At 47.0% G+C, this 15,791-nt stretch overlaps 2 protein-coding genes across 3 annotated transcripts; one reads left to right on the forward strand and one right to left on the reverse strand.

The window, feature by feature from the left end:
* Positions 1–893: 893 nt before the first annotated feature.
* On the forward strand, positions 894–9,290 carry kl (klotho; the record flags this gene model as incomplete). Its single annotated transcript, XM_080013490.1, has 13 exons — positions 894–1,625; positions 1,830–2,260; positions 2,354–2,433; positions 2,565–2,727; positions 2,952–3,057; positions 3,492–3,641; positions 3,827–4,062; positions 5,235–5,430; positions 6,257–6,435; positions 6,684–6,791; positions 6,929–7,043; positions 7,229–7,355; positions 8,800–9,290. The coding sequence occupies 13 exons, from the start codon at positions 894–896 to the stop codon at positions 9,132–9,134; spliced, it is 2,958 nt and encodes a 985-aa protein (XP_079869616.1). The 3' UTR covers positions 9,135–9,290.
* An 815-nt stretch (positions 9,291–10,105) lies between these two features.
* Positions 10,106–15,399, reverse strand: rfc3 (replication factor C (activator 1) 3). 2 transcript variants are annotated; one of them, XM_080014037.1, is made up of 9 exons: positions 15,236–15,399; positions 14,367–14,501; positions 13,734–13,801; positions 13,545–13,642; positions 12,170–12,351; positions 11,320–11,456; positions 11,119–11,217; positions 10,534–10,603; positions 10,106–10,420 (listed from the first exon to the last, which is right to left on the reverse strand). In XM_080014037.1, the coding sequence occupies exons 1-9, from the start codon at positions 15,320–15,322 to the stop codon at positions 10,229–10,231; spliced, it is 1,068 nt and encodes a 355-aa protein (XP_079870163.1). In that variant the 5' UTR covers positions 15,323–15,399; the 3' UTR covers positions 10,106–10,228. The 2 variants fall into 2 exon arrangements, with proteins under 2 accessions (XP_079870163.1, XP_079870162.1); XM_080014036.1 differs by having other exon boundaries at positions 14,364–14,501.
* Positions 15,400–15,791: the final 392 nt, after the last annotated feature.

Raw genomic sequence — 15,791 nt, forward strand, 5'->3', positions numbered from 1 at the left:
CCACCCTTCCTGGTGCATCAGGCACCATCCACCAAGACTTAGCCATCGATTGAAGTTGTTTATTCTGGTGTCGGACGGAGGATGGTGGCCGACTGCAGGAAGCAAGGGTTTCCAAGCAACCGAGTCGGAGAGCGGGACAGAGAGAGGAGTGATGGGATCGCCCAGGGTACAACGCCTGCCATGCCAGTGTTTGCATAATGCTCTCACCATTGCCCCCGCCCTGCAAAGCCTAACTGCACTTGAGGGATCCGTGTGAAACGCATCCATCATTTTGTCTCTCAACCTCCCGGCTGCATCGGGAATGAGATTATGTGTGTCAGATAATTTTGTTACGTAAGGATGTGTTGCATGATAATGGCGGCGTTACTGGGAACATAATGCGTCCCTAGGTCCACCTGGGCCATGGATGCGGGCCCTATGCCACAGATGGCAGTTTTAGATTCTGCTCTGCTCCGTTCAGTCGGGCTGGCGCTGGAGCTAAAAGGAAGCATCGCAGTCGCTTGGACGGTTTAAATGAACAGAAGAGCAACAAAGAATTCCATGTACGGCCATGTGAGTACACCGGTGGTACAGTTTTCCTTCTGATTATCAATTCTGTCCTTTTTTTTATGGGTCCGTTCATCAATCCTGAGAGACAAATGGCATTTCTTTGAAAAGGAACATTTTTTGGGCTCTTACATTGGTGTTGTGCCTGAATGCCTTTGTGTGTAAAGTGCCTTCGGGTAATCATTAATAGATTTCCTGCCTGCACTGCGCTTCACAGAACAGCCTTCAAGCATGGTTAGGTACAGATCCAAATGAATTCATAACCGGGACTTCTGCGTTCAATAGCTCGATGAGAAGGCGTCGATTAAAGCAAAAGGAAGCAGACAGGCGACGCCAGGAAGGAAACCATGCGTGGTGTTGTGTTGGGCCTCTTGGCGTTTCTGGTCCTGGCTTCTGGGTGGAACCGGACGGCCGCAAAACCTCAGGATGGGCTGAAAACCTGGGGCAGATTCAGTAAACTGCCCTACCCGGCCGACAAGGCTTTCCTCCACGACACCTTCCCCAAGGACTTCATGTGGGCGGTGGGCACGGCGGCCTACCAGGTGGAGGGAGCCTTCGAGAAGGACGGGAAGGGCCTTTCCATCTGGGACACGTTCACGCGCGGCGGGAACCGCAAGGCAACCGGGGACGTGGGCAGCGACAGCTACCACAACACCCAAGCCGACATCCGGGCGCTGAAGCAGCTCGGGGTGAGCCACTACCGGTTCTCCCTCTCCTGGTCCAGGATCTTCCCCAACGGCACCCGCGGCAGCTACAACGAGATCGGCACCAACTACTACAGGACGCTGATCCGGAGGCTGAAGGTGAGCCGGGTGCAGCCGGTGGTGACCCTGTACCACTGGGACCTTCCCAACCACCTCCAGCAGACCTTGGGCGGGTGGAGCAGCCCCGACCTGGTGGAGCTTTTCAGGGACTACGCGGATTTCTGTTTCCAGACTTTCGGCGACGACGTGAAGTACTGGATCACCATAGACAACCCGTTTGCTGTGGCCTGGCACGGCTACGGGACGGGGGTGTTGGCGCCAGGCGTCAAGACCGATCCGGACCTCCCATTCAGGGTTGGACACAATCTCCTCAAGGTTTGTTTCTTTCCCTTTTTTTTTTTTTTTTTTTTTGGGCGTCATGCATTTGATTCAGGTCAGAAATATTTAACAAAAGCCATCCTCATCTCATGTTGGGGTTACCCTTAACCCTCATGCAAGTGTGTCAAAAGATTTGGCTGATGATTTGGTGTTAAGATAGTTCTCCAAGAATATATATATTTTTTTACATGGCCCTTACAGGCCCACGCAGCAGTGTGGCATCTCTACAACCGCCACTATCGGCCCCGGCAGCGAGGCAAGCTGTCCATGGCCCTGGCGTCTCACTGGATCAAGCCCAGCCTCACGCGGCGCGAGAGCCTGAGGGATTGCCAATGCTCCCTGGACCACGTGGTGGGCTGGTTCGCCCGGCCGCTGTTCACCGACGGCGACTACCCGCCGTGCATGAGGGACAGGCTGGGCCCGCGGCTGCCCTCCTTCACCCCGGAGGAGAGGGAGCGGGTGAGGGGGACGGCCGACTTCTTCGCCCTCTCCCACGGGGCGGTCCTCAGCTTCCACCTCATCAACGACACCCTCAAGTTCGGGCAGCTGGAGGTTCTGGACCTGAGGATGCTGCTGTACTGGGTCAACGCGGAGTACGACAGGCCGCCCATCTTTGTGGTGCAAAGCGGATGGTAGGTTTGTTTCAGTCAACATGCACATTGGAGTGTACCATACTACTCATGCGTGTATATCTGGATCGTGTATCAACTGACCTACTATTGCAGGTATGTTCTGGGCAACACCAAGACAGAGGACCCCAAAAACATGTACTACCTCAAGGGCTTCATTGTAGATGCACTGAAGTGTAAGTCACGATCCAATTAGGTCGATTCCTTTGTCAATGTTACGTGTCCCGAGACGCACAAAGCGCAGCCCCAACGTCTTCCCCGGCGGTGGCGATTCTAACCCTTCTAACCGCGTCTGCCCCCTGCGAAGCCGTCAGCATAGACGGCGTGAACGTGATCGGCTACACGGCCTGGTCCCTGTTGGACGGGTTCGAGTGGCACAGAGAATACGGGATCCGAGGCGGACTTTACTACGTGGACTTCAACGCTCCCGACATGAAGAGGGAGCCCAAGACCTCCGCCACCTTCTACAGGTGCTTTTCTTACCTCCTACCATTTCCAGTCTTCGGCGTCTTTAAAACCGCTTTGAGACATTTTGAAAGGGATTTTTTTCATCCAGGGCGCTTAAAATAATATAGTTTAAAAAAAAAAAGTACAAGGGTGTAGCGCGTACCTTGTGAGAAAATGCATATCTAGTCCAATAGAGCTATGTATCGTCGTAAAGTGTGATACATGTATATATATTTTTTCGCCGTAGGAATTTAATCCAAAGGAACGGATTCCCGGAGCTTCCAGAAAATAGACCGGGCCAGGGGGTGTTTCCGTGTGACTTCGCTTGGGGCATATCTGCCAACTCTATACAGGTGTGTGTGTGTGTGTGCCAAAAATGAACCAGGTATTAGCTTTAGAGCGCTCACTCGGACGACGGTATTCATATCTTGCTGGTTCAAAAGGCTGTGTTTTGGTAGTGGTGTATTGGCAAACAGGCAGGAAGGTGAATTTGATTGCGTGGAGAGAAAAAAAAAAAAAACAAAAAAACAAAAAAAAAAGTTTCATTCCACATATTTAATGACCGTTGACTGGCTGGTCATTGCATCCTGCCGATCAAAGACAAGATGTTGACTTTGTATTTTAAAACGAGTCACGGGTCAAATGGTCCGTCTGTTTAATTGTAAACCTTCTTTTAATCATAAGCCAAATAAACTCACTCAGCCTCTGCTTGGCTAAGATGAAAAACACAGGCACGGTGATTATACTAGGACTTGGCTAAGAGTCAACCTATTACTCCCCCTCTCAGGTGGAGGCCACGCCCACCCAGTTTGCCGATCCCAGTGTGTACCTGTGGAACCGTTCCAGCAGTGGGGAGCTGAAGCGGCTGGAGGGCTTCCGTGCTCCGCCCGTGCGCCGCACCGCGCACTGCGCCGACTACGCCACCGTTCGCCAACAGGTCCGTTTTTTTGGGGGGGGTGGCCTGTCCCTTAAAATCTGTCTGTCTGAGCTGTCTATCCTATGTCATCCATTTTATCCATCTGTAGTATTATCTATTTGTTTCTATCTTCTTTCTTTCTTTCTTCTCCCACCCACCCACAAACTAAAATGTAAACATAAATAAAACCCACAATCTTCCTTCAGGTCAATGAGATCGTGCAGGTGGGGGTCAGCCACTTTCACTTCGCCCTCAACTGGTCGGCCCTGGTGCCGACGGGCCGCGTGGCCCAGCCCAACACCACCCTGTTGGGCTACTACCGCTGCTTCACCCGCCAGCTGCTCCAGGCCAACGTCACGCCTGTTGTCACCCTCTGGCACCAGACCCATCCCCTCACCAGCCTGCCGGCCCCGCTGCGAGCCAACAACAAGTTGCTCAACAGGTACAAGGTTCAACGTTTCTACCTTCAATTAACACAAAGGATACACCGGGCGATATATATATAGATAGATAGATAGATAGATGGATAGATATGATATCGATACCGTGACGCGATTTAATCGAAAATGAATGCCATTTTCTGAAAAGAAAAATGACATTCTTACTAAGTGCTTGAACAGTCCTTGAAAAAAAAAAACATAATCATTGAAAACCTGATATCCCCCCTGGTTTTGTTATTCAAACCGTGACCTTGGTAAAACATTTCCAGAATCGCTTTTATGACATAGATTGTGCCAGAGAAATGTAAATTTAATCCAGCATGGTTGGAAATAGACACTAAGATTAAATGACTATGAGATGAATTATATATTATGTTAAATGTTATCTATCTATCTACATATAATTTAATATTAAATACTGTGTGTGTGTGTGTGTGTGTGTATATATATATATATATATATATATATATATATATATATATATATATATATATATATATATAAATAGACAATGGCACAAGGTTGTACTATATTTTGATTAATAAAGATCACAAATTGATTATTTTTGCTTTGCGTGAAGTTCTTTAAAATGAAATAATAGTACTTGATAATACTTGAATTTCATTCCGTAATGCCAGAATGAACCCTGACAGACTGTTCTAGCCATTCTAATCAATGGTCCTCTACTACCTGCTTGGTCATAATATCCACATCACTAATGATTGCTTTTCAAATATTTCTTGTGTGTTTAATGCATTATGAAAGCACCAATAGTCATCCCACAAATATTGTCAAATAATTGATATTGGGATTTTTGAAAACGTCTCGATATTTGATTTTGGCAATATCGCCCAGCCGTGGGTACATGGTGGTTATGTTATCGTAACATGTGCCTTTTGTTAGTGTTTTTTTTTTTTTTTTTTTTATATAAATCTACCTTCAGTGACTTCATGTCCTGTGGTAGTCCAACCCTGGCCATGCTCTGCCCACTCAACCTGCAGGGATCAGTGAGAAAGTAATCATTTTGTTAATGGTGGATCAAAGCTGCTGGTTCACACTTCGGCCAAAATACATACGCAGGAAATCTGTCGCGGTATGTGTGACACGCTCACACACAGGCCTTTGTGTTTGTGAGCTCTCCCTTCTTGATGGATGCGTTTTGGTGATTCTGCAGGGAGACCCCGGAGGCCTTCGCCGACTACGCCAGGCTCTGCTTCCGGGAGCTGGGTGCCCACGTGAAGCTGTGGATCACGCTGAACGAGCCCAACGACGAGACGATCAGCTACCAGGAGGCGCATCAGATGCTGCGGGCCCACGCCCTGGCCTGGCACACCTACGACAAGGAGTTCAGACGCACGCAGGGGGGCCAGGTCTGAGGGCTCACATATATAGCGTTGTTACCGGAGACCATCGGGATAAAAATCAGGGTACCGAGTGCCGCGTCAAAGACGTCAAATGTTGGTGTAAAGAAATGGGGTCTTCTGGTTGAGCCCATTACGGATATCTGACATGCTTCCCTGTGTCCAAAAAAACAAAAATCGGAACATCAAGTTGGCTTTTGGATCGGTTGTGTAGTCTGTCAATCAATCATTATGTTCTCGTGAAACAAGCTCACAAAGTTGAGCCAGTTTAGTAGAGGGGTTTTCCAAACTCTTTGGTGGCAAGGCCCCCTTAGTACTCCGTGTTCTGGTTGAGGGCCCCTGCAATTCCTTGCAATTCCTTCACAGACCCGTAGCAGGCCGCCAACCCCAGTTTGGGAACCCCTGGTTTAGTCTAGAATGTTGACTTTAGACAATGTATTGGATCAGGGCTCTGCATCAGTCAATATCAATACAGTGAATGAAAAGTGCAACGATGCATTCCTGGTTTGGCCATCCGTGCAGTTCTAAACTGCAATGGAGGCTGTTGCAAATCATCCCCAGTTTGAAATCACAAAGATACTAAAGCCCAAAATGATCATTTTTGCAGATTAGATGAAAAAAAAAAAAAGAATCATTGGTCCTTTGAAAACATACAGCGTCTCTCGATTGTTGTTTAGCGTTGAACATCCTGTAAGGACACTGGCCTGCAAAACAAAGCCCAATACCTGAGGATCGGTGTTCAACGTGTTGGTGTTTCTTGGGCAGATAAAAGCCCGTCTTGTAAAACCACACCTTTTGTTTTCGGGGCGTCGGCGTGTGATCATTTTTGTCGAAGGTGTCCCTGTCCCTGCACATGGACTGGGTGGAACCGGCGGCCTCCTTCACCCGCGAGGACGTGGAACCGGCCAAGAGGGTCCTGGACTTCCACGTGGGCTGGTTTGCGGAGCCCATCTTTGGGAGCGGCGACTACCCCGTGGGCATGAGGAGCTGGCTGCGTCAGCTCAACTCCCTTGGGTAGAAATCCTAATTTGGCTTTTAAACGCACGGGTTTCGGGAGGCAGAACCGCGTCCCATGACTGTCGTATGGACGATAGCGGGTAGTCTATTGTCCATACGTCCATATGACTATTCCTTCCTATTGTTACTTGACGTTCCATCTTAACTTCTCTAACCATCTCGTTGTTAGTGTTAACACTATTCTCAAGTCTGCATTTGCAGCCCTAGTTGACTTGTATATGTCAATGCTGTTGTTGGTTCTCAAGTCCACCAGTGTTCAATGAGGAGGACAGGCGACTGGTCAAGGGAACGTATGACTTTTTCGCCATCAGCCACTACTGTACCAAGCTGGTGACCCACGCCAAAGAGGACACGTAAGACCCCACTCTCCATCCTTTCACAGTTTCCCTCCCAGAAGACTGTCATAATCGAATTTTAGGAGAAAATATGAACCACCACCGGCACCGGTCGTTTTTGTTCCTCTTAACCCCCCCGTCTTCTATCCCGGCAGGTACACCTACACAGCCATGCTGGAAGTCCAGCACATGGTAGACACCACCTGGATAATGCCCCCTATCCCCTCGGGCCCCGTGGTGCCCTGGGGCTTGAGGAAGGCCCTCAACTGGGTAAGCATTGACGGAGGCAGGGCGAAAGTCATTACGGTCTTCCGACTTTTTGAGGGATTCGGTTCCAGAACAGCATTTTTAGGTGTCAGGTTCATGCGCCCCCCCCAGACTAACTGGGATTAGGCAAAGCGGTTCATGGTTCTGAAGTGAGATGTGAACTAACCGGCACTGATCCGCTGCCCAAGGTGAAGGCGCACTATGGCGACGTGCCCGTCTACGTGATGACCAACGGCGTCCGGGAAGACCCGGCGCGCTTCAAAGACAGCCTGAGGGTCTACTACTTGTACAACTACATCAACGAGGCCCTGAAAGGTGAGTCTGCTTGGGGGGCGGAGGTTTAAAATGTCTGTGACGTGCGGTTTTGACCAAGGGCAAGGGCATATTTGTGGTCATTTCTTCCATTGAATACTTTTTGTTCACGACGTTCGATTTTGCAGTAACGTGGTTATTCATGACTGACTACTCGAAAAAACCAATATGCGTATTATAACTAAGTATTGTCATCCAATCCATGGTAAACTATTGATTTGTTCATCCGTGCAAACGGTTGTCATTCTCAGCTCTAATCTATTCTGAAGTGTGACTAATATTCCTGCCCGTACAATGTGTTTTTACCGGACTCATCGTGAGGTCCTGCTGAGGCTTAATCATTGGACGGGAATTTGTCTCGCTCACCCCTAAATGGACGATCAGCTGACTGGAAACACGCACAGCATGAAGACGTGTTTAAAGCAGCAAGGTTTCAGGGCTGGGAGGTTTGGCACTCAGGGTGCCTGGTTTGTACAGTTACCTCATCGTTGGTACAGTGACTGAGGGACAATACAGCCAGTTGGTAATCAGTGACCTTTGCAAAGCCGCGTGCCGTCTCTGCGGGCTGTGTACACAGCACCGTGTTGTTGTTGTTGTTGCGCAGACCTGGAGCCGGCAGCGAAGTTATGCTTTCTCATCACACACGACAAATAACCCCGGGCCGCATAGGAAAGTGGTATGATCATATTCACTTTAAAATAGGCTTAAATGTGGAGATCTTTAAGTGACGCTAAAGTGGAAATCCACAAGATCGTCTGTGTTGGGTGGACCCTGGACCCCGCCACCAAAAAATGGAAACAGCGTGTAGAGTAGCGGATACATAACGCAAATACATCGAATGGTTGTTTGTTATAAAGTGCCAGCTAAATAAGGTAACAAATATGAGATTATCACTTTAACGACTAATACATTCATTTTAACTGGCCACTGGCCAGGTTGTCTTCCTTTAGGGGGCAGTGTTGAATTTCAATGGAAAACCAGCCTGTTTTTGTTTTTTCTCCCAGACATGAGTGAAATATCTATCGTATGATCTATTTTTTTTTTTTTTTTGTCGAAAACCATAAAGTCCATTTGTGTGGATTAATTAAGCATTGATTTGGAAAAAATATTTGCGGGCCAGATTTATCAATATATTATAACCATGTAGCAGGCCACATTCAATTGTCTTACGGACTGGATGTGGCCCCCCTGGCCTGTAGTTTGAGGCCCCTGATCTAAAGTCTCATATGAAAACCTTTAATACAAGGTGTTCGTTCCCTTGTAGCTCTATGCCCCGCTATATTGCAAATTCAGCTTCATGTCCCTCCCATGTTGTTTTCTGAAAGGAACAAAGAAACACTTATTTTAAAGCAACCAACGTGCATCAAATTCGACCTATGATATTAAATGTGCATATACGTTTAACCCATTTCCAAGCTCTCTACCCTCTTTTCGGCTCCCTCCTCAGCCTACACTCTGGACGGCGTGAACCTGAAGGGGTACTTTGCGTACGCCCTGACCGACCTGAGAGACCCGGGCTTCGGCTTGTACGGCCACGTGCAAGACGAGGTCATCACGAAGGCCTCCCTCTCCAACTACCGCAACATCATCCGGCACAACGGCTTCCCCCTACAGGGAACGCCGGCCCAGCAGTGTCCCAGCCGTCCCCAGCCCTGCCTGGGCTGCCACGTCTTGGCCAAGAGGCCCGTGCTGGGCTTCCTGATGCTCGTGGCCTCCGGGGTCCTGATCACACTCGGGCTCATTATTTATTACGCGGCCAAGCGACGCAAGGACTGTTACTGAGGACGCGTTGTCGCGCTTTCATATTTCGGTTTGTTCTTTTTGTAAACTTTCATGGAACTGACGTCCATGAATGTCTCAATGTTGAATCCCAGTGGGAACAGTAATGCCACCAAGTACTGCAGCGATTAACGCTAAATAGGATGAGCCAAGTGTAGAGTTAAGGTAAACTCCATTAGGAACATATTTAGTGTAATCAACAAGTTACTGATCTGGTGTCCCACATTTGACTGTCTTCACTGACATTTTTCTCTTTTTTGTCCCAATATTTTGCTTAATAGCAATGGGAAGACCCGACAGCTGGAATGGTATCGCTCTCGTATGATAATAGTTTTCTAACGTGGACTTCCGATGCATATTAACGTTTTTGACACTGAATTATTCCATAGTAAATTAGTTTACTATGTGTTAAAGTCATGCACTGACCAAAGCTCAGTTCTTCATGTTCTTGCTCCATTTAACTTTAGGATTATAGACATTTGTGGGAAAATGGAGGTGCAATGTATTTATAATAATGCCTATTAGTGGAATATCTGACTCGTGTAAATGTTGTAAACAGTCTGATAAATATTCAGTGAACTAACCATTTGTAATGGATTTCATGTCTGATACATGTTCATAAGCTCTTGACTAAATGTATTATTGATCTGAGGACTCCAGAAATTGATTTTTTTTTTTTATGAACTGATTTATATAGCCCTTAAACACAGAACAGTCCTGAAGTGCTTCACAGACCCAAATGTCTTTCTTTTGGGCATTTTGCATTTTGGCAGGGGACGACATGCAGCAAATGGCCGTGTGCCGGAATCAAACCCTGCTGCTGTGTAAGGGCTCAGCCTTGTACATGGTGTGCTCTACCCGGTGAGCCCCACAGGCCCAAATTTCACATAGGAATCAATCCCCTAGTCCTGGATCCACACTGGAAAGGGAAAGAAGCCCGTCTGGGAGGAGTACCTACATTGAATCACTTGCTGTACAAATTGCAAAACCTTTATTTCCCTCAAGTGGACACAGTGAATCATTGACATACCGAGTTTAGGGGTGGGAGTCTGAAAGCCTGTGTGGTGAGCGAATGTGCACTAGAATCCTGTCCAAGTTCAAAACATCATGGCGTCCAGGCCGTCTTCCATGAACTTCTTGTAGATGGCCATGAACTTCGCTGCGAAAGCCTCGAGGTGGTAAATGGCTTTGTTGCCCAGCTGCAGTCGGTGTTCGTAGAAGGCCGCCAGGTGGGCGATCTCCGTCTTCAGCTGGCCGTCGCAGTTATTCAGCAGCTCCGTGACCAGACCCTGCAGGACAAAGGGAAAGCGTCAAGACACCAAAACCGGACATGAGGTAACTGTTGGAATGTGAAACCCAAGCCTTCAGTGATGAAGCTGGTTGCCACGCTGTACACATCCACCTTCATAATGATTTCAGCAGGGATACAGTGGGTCAGCAGTTCATAGAGCCTGGCTCGTACCTCCAGCAATCTGAAACAAAAGCAAGGGGGTTCGGGTTCATGATGTTATAGCTTTTAACCGGTCAAAAGACCGCAAATAGGGAGTAATACTTGTACATAAAAACAACTGACAAGCAACGACAAAAAATACCATGAACACAGAAGGCCTAGAATGGGCATAAAATTTGAAAATATTTGAGAGGAATAGATTAGCTGGGTAACAATCGGGGTCGATGGATTGTTGGGCCCTTAGTAGAGTTAAGTGATGCAATTACTGCTAATTTTATTTTACATTTTACCATTACGTCATTTAGCAAACTTTTTGTCCAAAGCGACTTCCATCAAGTACATTTGTCACAGTATCAAACAAACATGTGTTTACTGGGCAAAATATATCCACTCACGTTGTTTGCAGACTCCTGAATTTAACAGAATAGTGACCTTATTATGGACAATATTGTTATATCGGCAAATATAAATATCTGAAGGATATCAATGATTGTAATGCATTAAATTATATCATGATGAAGCTTATCACACACACACCTCTGAGGGCTCTGCTGGCTGACAATGGCATTAGCCGTTTCCCTGAGGTACACTTCCCAGTCCGTCTCTGGAACAACCTGGTCCGCTGAGAACGGGTACCTGAAAAGGGAAGCGTGACTGATCAGTCAAGTGCACTTGGTAGTGTGACTGCACTCCACGTGCCTCATGACCACACTCTGTTGGGGCGGACAGAACACCTACTGCTGCACTCTGCAGGCCTCACACATCAGGAGGGCTTTGCGAAGGTTGCGACCGGACTTCTCGCAGATCTGCTTGGCCAACTCAGATGGGAGCAGGAGCCCTTCTTTCTTACAGACTGCGGACAGAACGCTGCACACCTGGCAGATAAAGAGGAAAAAAAAAAAAAAAGTGAATTAGGAAACAAGAGCTCAATTGCAAAATAGAGCTCAATAACATTTCTCAGACTCGTCCGAGAACTGATAGATTTCTCACAAGATATTTGAATGACAAATAGTTTTATTAAATTCGTAGCATTGAGCAAACTCATTTTATCACACTATGGGAGCAGTTTCGCGGACACAGATCAGGCCTAATCGTAGACTAACTATAATCATTTTAATCTGGACCAACTGAAATGGCCTTTCTCGGTCTTGGTTTAAAAGTCTGAATTACCCTAGCCTTGGTTAAAAACATTTTTGACTTCCAGAAGGAAGATCAGAGCTAGTCTAAGTGAAGCTTAAATTAAACCTGACCAGAGGCAGGTTTATCTTTGGATTATTGGGCGTGGGGCCTCCAGGTCGACCTTGACAATAGAGGAAATGGATCATCTGGACTAAGACCAGACAGAAGAAGCTGATTAATCCTTTACATTACCTTAGTTTAGGACTTTCTAGTCTAGAACTCAATCATCCTAAATTAAGCAATGTCTTAGAAAGACCTTTTTTAAATTCTGGATTAATTTAAGTAGGATTAGCTTAGTCCCAATTTAGATTAAACTCCATCTGCGAAACAGCCCCTTGAATCTTTGAACATTTAGTGTGAGCCCTGTAGACTCTGGTCAGTGACAACAGCGCATCCCTTGCCATCTTACTTCTTCAGTGCTGGGCAGCGGTATCCGCACAGCCAGACAACGGCTCCTTATGGGTCCAATGACATTGGAGGTGGAGTTGCAGCAGAGGATGAGACGACAGGTCCCCATGTACTTCTCCATGGTGCGACGCAGGGCATGCTGGGCGTCCTTGGTGAGGCGATCCACCTCCGTCAGCAACACCACTGAGACCAAACGGACAGGTGGTGTCACAAGTAGTTTTTCAAGAACCCCGGAACTAACACATACTTTTGGTTGTTATTATCAGGAGTGCGCACAAACTAACACCTGCAAAATTAAAAATTGTGTGTTGGACTGTGCATCCATCGCTGTCACCAGAGTCTGCTCTGGTTGTTGTTTGTAGTGCACGAGCTCCACTAGTGATAAAAGGTTTGACAGCTCAGTAAAAAGTCGTTCTATTTGATTCAGTTGGCCAGCTCAAGTATATCCAAAACTGAGAATGTGTACAATGCAATGACGAAGACGTACACTCACACTCATTCCAATGGCACCTGTCAAGGGGTGGGATATATTAGGCAGCAAGTGAACAGTCAGTTCTTGAAGTTGATGTGATGGAAACAGGAAAAATGGGCAAGCGTAAGGATCTGAGCCAGGGCCAAATTGTGATGGCTAGACGACTGGGTCAGAGCATCCCCAAAACGACAGGTCTTGTGGGGTGTTTCTGGTATGCAGTGGTTAGTGCCTACCAAAAGTGGTCCAAGGAAGGACAACCGGTGAACTGGTGACAAGGTAATAGACGCCAAAGTCTCATCGATGCGTGTGGGGAGTGAAGTCGAGCCCGTCTGGTCTGATCCCACAGAAGAGCTACTGTAGCACAAATTGGTGAAAAAGTTAATGCTGCTATGATAGAAAGGTGTCAGAACACACTGCATCGTGGCTTGCTGTGTATGGGGCTGTGTAGCTGCAGACCAGTCAGAGTGCACATGCTGACCCCTTTCCAACTTCGAAATTGCCTACAATAGGCATGTGAGCGTCAGAACTGGACCATGGAGCAATGGAAGAAGGTGACCTGGTCTGATGAATCATGTTTCTTCTACATCAACTGGATGGCCGGGGTTAGGGCCTGATCCGATGGAGCATCTGTGGGATGTGCTGGAACAACGAGCCCCATCCTTGGGGGCCCCACCTCGCAACTACCAGGACTCTGCTGCTAACGTCTTGGTGCCAGACACCACAGGACACCTTCAGAGGTCTTGTGGAGTCCATGCCTCCACGGGTCAGAGCTGTTTGCACACACAAACTTGTTTTATAAAGGGCGAGTACTAAACATCATCTCCTAGTGCTTCCCGAAGAACCAGACCAAAAAAAGGTTATGTGCACCCCTGGTTAGCATGATATTGAAGACAGACTTTCACACCTTTGAACTCCCTCTGCGTGCTGGACTGTATCTGCTGGGACTGAGCCACCGTTTTGATCAGCTCCTGGATCACCACGCGGTCCTGGTTTCCTGCATCGCTGGATCCAAACAAACAGAAGAGACACCAGTGAGCTGCGCTAGGCGGACACTAACAGAAAGTATAGACGGCACTCGTCTATACTAGTCTACCTCGGGTTGACTTCCAAGTGGTAGTTACTTGCGATTGTGTTGATTTCAATTTTCTTCTTTGAAGGGGCCTAGAGTATGGAAACAAAAAAGCTATGATATAATTAGCTGCTCTGTAATTGGATCAGGGTTCATTCTGGTGTTACAAAAAGTACTTTTTTTAGGCACTCTGTTTTAATTTTCAAGGACGCAAAACAAATAATCAATTTTCAATGTGATCTTAATTAATTAAATACATACTATAATGTCAGTCTCAATGTCCATTTATATTCGTATACCTACGGTTTATATCTTATTAATCTCATTGTCACCTACTATTATAAGTGTCTATTTCCAATGACGATGGATAAAATGTACATTTCATTGTCATCATCTGTTGTAAAAGCACTTCTGGATTTTTGTTTTTTTAATTACGTTGCGATTTGAATAACAAAAACCAGGGGGAAATGCTCGCATCCCCCCCCAACCCCAAACACTTCAGGACAAAAAGGGGGCTATTTTCCAAGTATTCCGGTGCTCACAATTCTGAGGACAAAATTCAAGCGCCTCAAGGACCTGGTCAGAACCCTGTTGGATGCATCTGGCCACCAGTCACAATGTCAACATGGATGATTTGATCTTTCTGTTTCCTACCACGATAGTCTGGTGCTCTATGCGCAGCTTCTCCACTCCGGCGCCGTACAGCTCCCTCAGCAGACACATGATGCGGGTCTTCTTCCCGGCGCCCGACGGCCCGTACATCAGCAGGTGGGGGAAGTCGCCGCATTGCACCTGAAACCAAAACATTAGTATGTTTTGCAGTTTATATGTAATATGCACACTCATGTGTCGCATACAACCAGTGGTGGAAAGTAACTTAGTACAAGTATTCTGACTGTACTTAAGTACATTAGTATGTCGAGTTTGACTTTTACTCCAGTCATGTGTATGTGTGTGTGTGTGTGTATATATATATGACTATTTTCCCTTTTTTGGCTATTTGTATATATTTTACAATTTTTGCTTCATTTATTATAGATTTTTTTCTTTCAGACTGTTGACAGCTTTTCCTTTATGCTCATTGTCTGTGCCTTGTCTAGAAAATAAGTTCTGGTGAGGTTTGGTGCGTTTCTCCACAGACAATTAGCACAAAGAGAAAGGCGTCAACAGTCTATATGTAAATATAAACCGATTCTAATTCAAGAATTTATTGTAAATCATATTCAGGCTGCATGAGCGCGCACACACCTGCGGGAGAAAAACCTACAGCACCGGTAGTACTTTTATCAGCGTCACAGGCTCCGTTATATCAGCGCACGTACTTTTACTTGCACAGAAAACGTCACTGTGGCACTTTCGCTCTCACTGACATGGTTTTTGACAAACTTTTAGCCGCAACGAAAGCCACGACTTGGCTACAACGCCGGACCGCGCTGGGCACCTCGCTGAGCTAACCGCGCTAACCCGACGTCGGGCCGGCGGCTCAGGCCTGGCGCGCCTCACGTCGAAGTCACGGCGCTGCTCACCAGGTTCTTCAGCTGAGCAGCCTGGTCCTTGTGGTAGTCGAGCTTCCCGAGGGACGTCGGTCTGTATTTGTCCACCCACAGACTCATCGCAGCGGGATATTAACACGTTTGTGTTTGTACGTGTGTGTGTGTGTGTGTGCGTCGCTATCGTCCGCCGGGAGGAAAGCCCGCGAAACGCCCGCCCAGTGTTTATCCCATGCTACGGGAGCTCGGAAGGGTCGGAATACGGCGTGCTAAAAAGGGCGTTTGGGAAAATACGTCCGACGCCGCTGTCAAAAACAATCGCAACAATAATGGCGACACAGGCGAATTTAGTCCTTTTTTAATTTGTTTTGCATTGCTTCCACGAGTATCATTCAGCAGGTACCATTGACTTGTTGGTGCAGGGGTTAACTGGTGTATTGGTTATTGTTAGCGGTTTTTTTTTGTATATTGTCAATCTGTTTAATGAGTTTATGTGCTGTAACAGCTGGCAATCCCTCCAGGGAGGAATAAGACACCCACCCGATCTTATCTTATCGCCTGTGTAATTGACTTGTTTTTGTTTGTTGGTTTT

Source organism: Zeus faber (assembly GCF_960531495.2).
Source record: "Zeus faber genome assembly, chromosome: 14".
Taxonomy (NCBI): domain Eukaryota; kingdom Metazoa; phylum Chordata; class Actinopteri; order Zeiformes; family Zeidae; genus Zeus; species Zeus faber.

Bases quoted from the DNA above. Each gene is read 5' to 3' on its own strand.
- rfc3 (XM_080014036.1), bottom strand. From the start codon at position 15,322: ATGAGTCTGTGGGTGGACAAATACAGACCGACGTCCCTCGGGAAGCTC. The intron at 12,352-13,544 runs GTGTGAAAGTCT...GTTTGGTCTCAG, and splicing joins CACGCAGAGGGAGTTCAAAG to TGGTGTTGCTGACGGAGGTG. The intron at 11,218-11,319 runs GTAGGTGTTCTG...TTCCCTTTTCAG, and splicing joins GAGGCCTGCAGAGTGCAGCA to GTACCCGTTCTCAGCGGACC.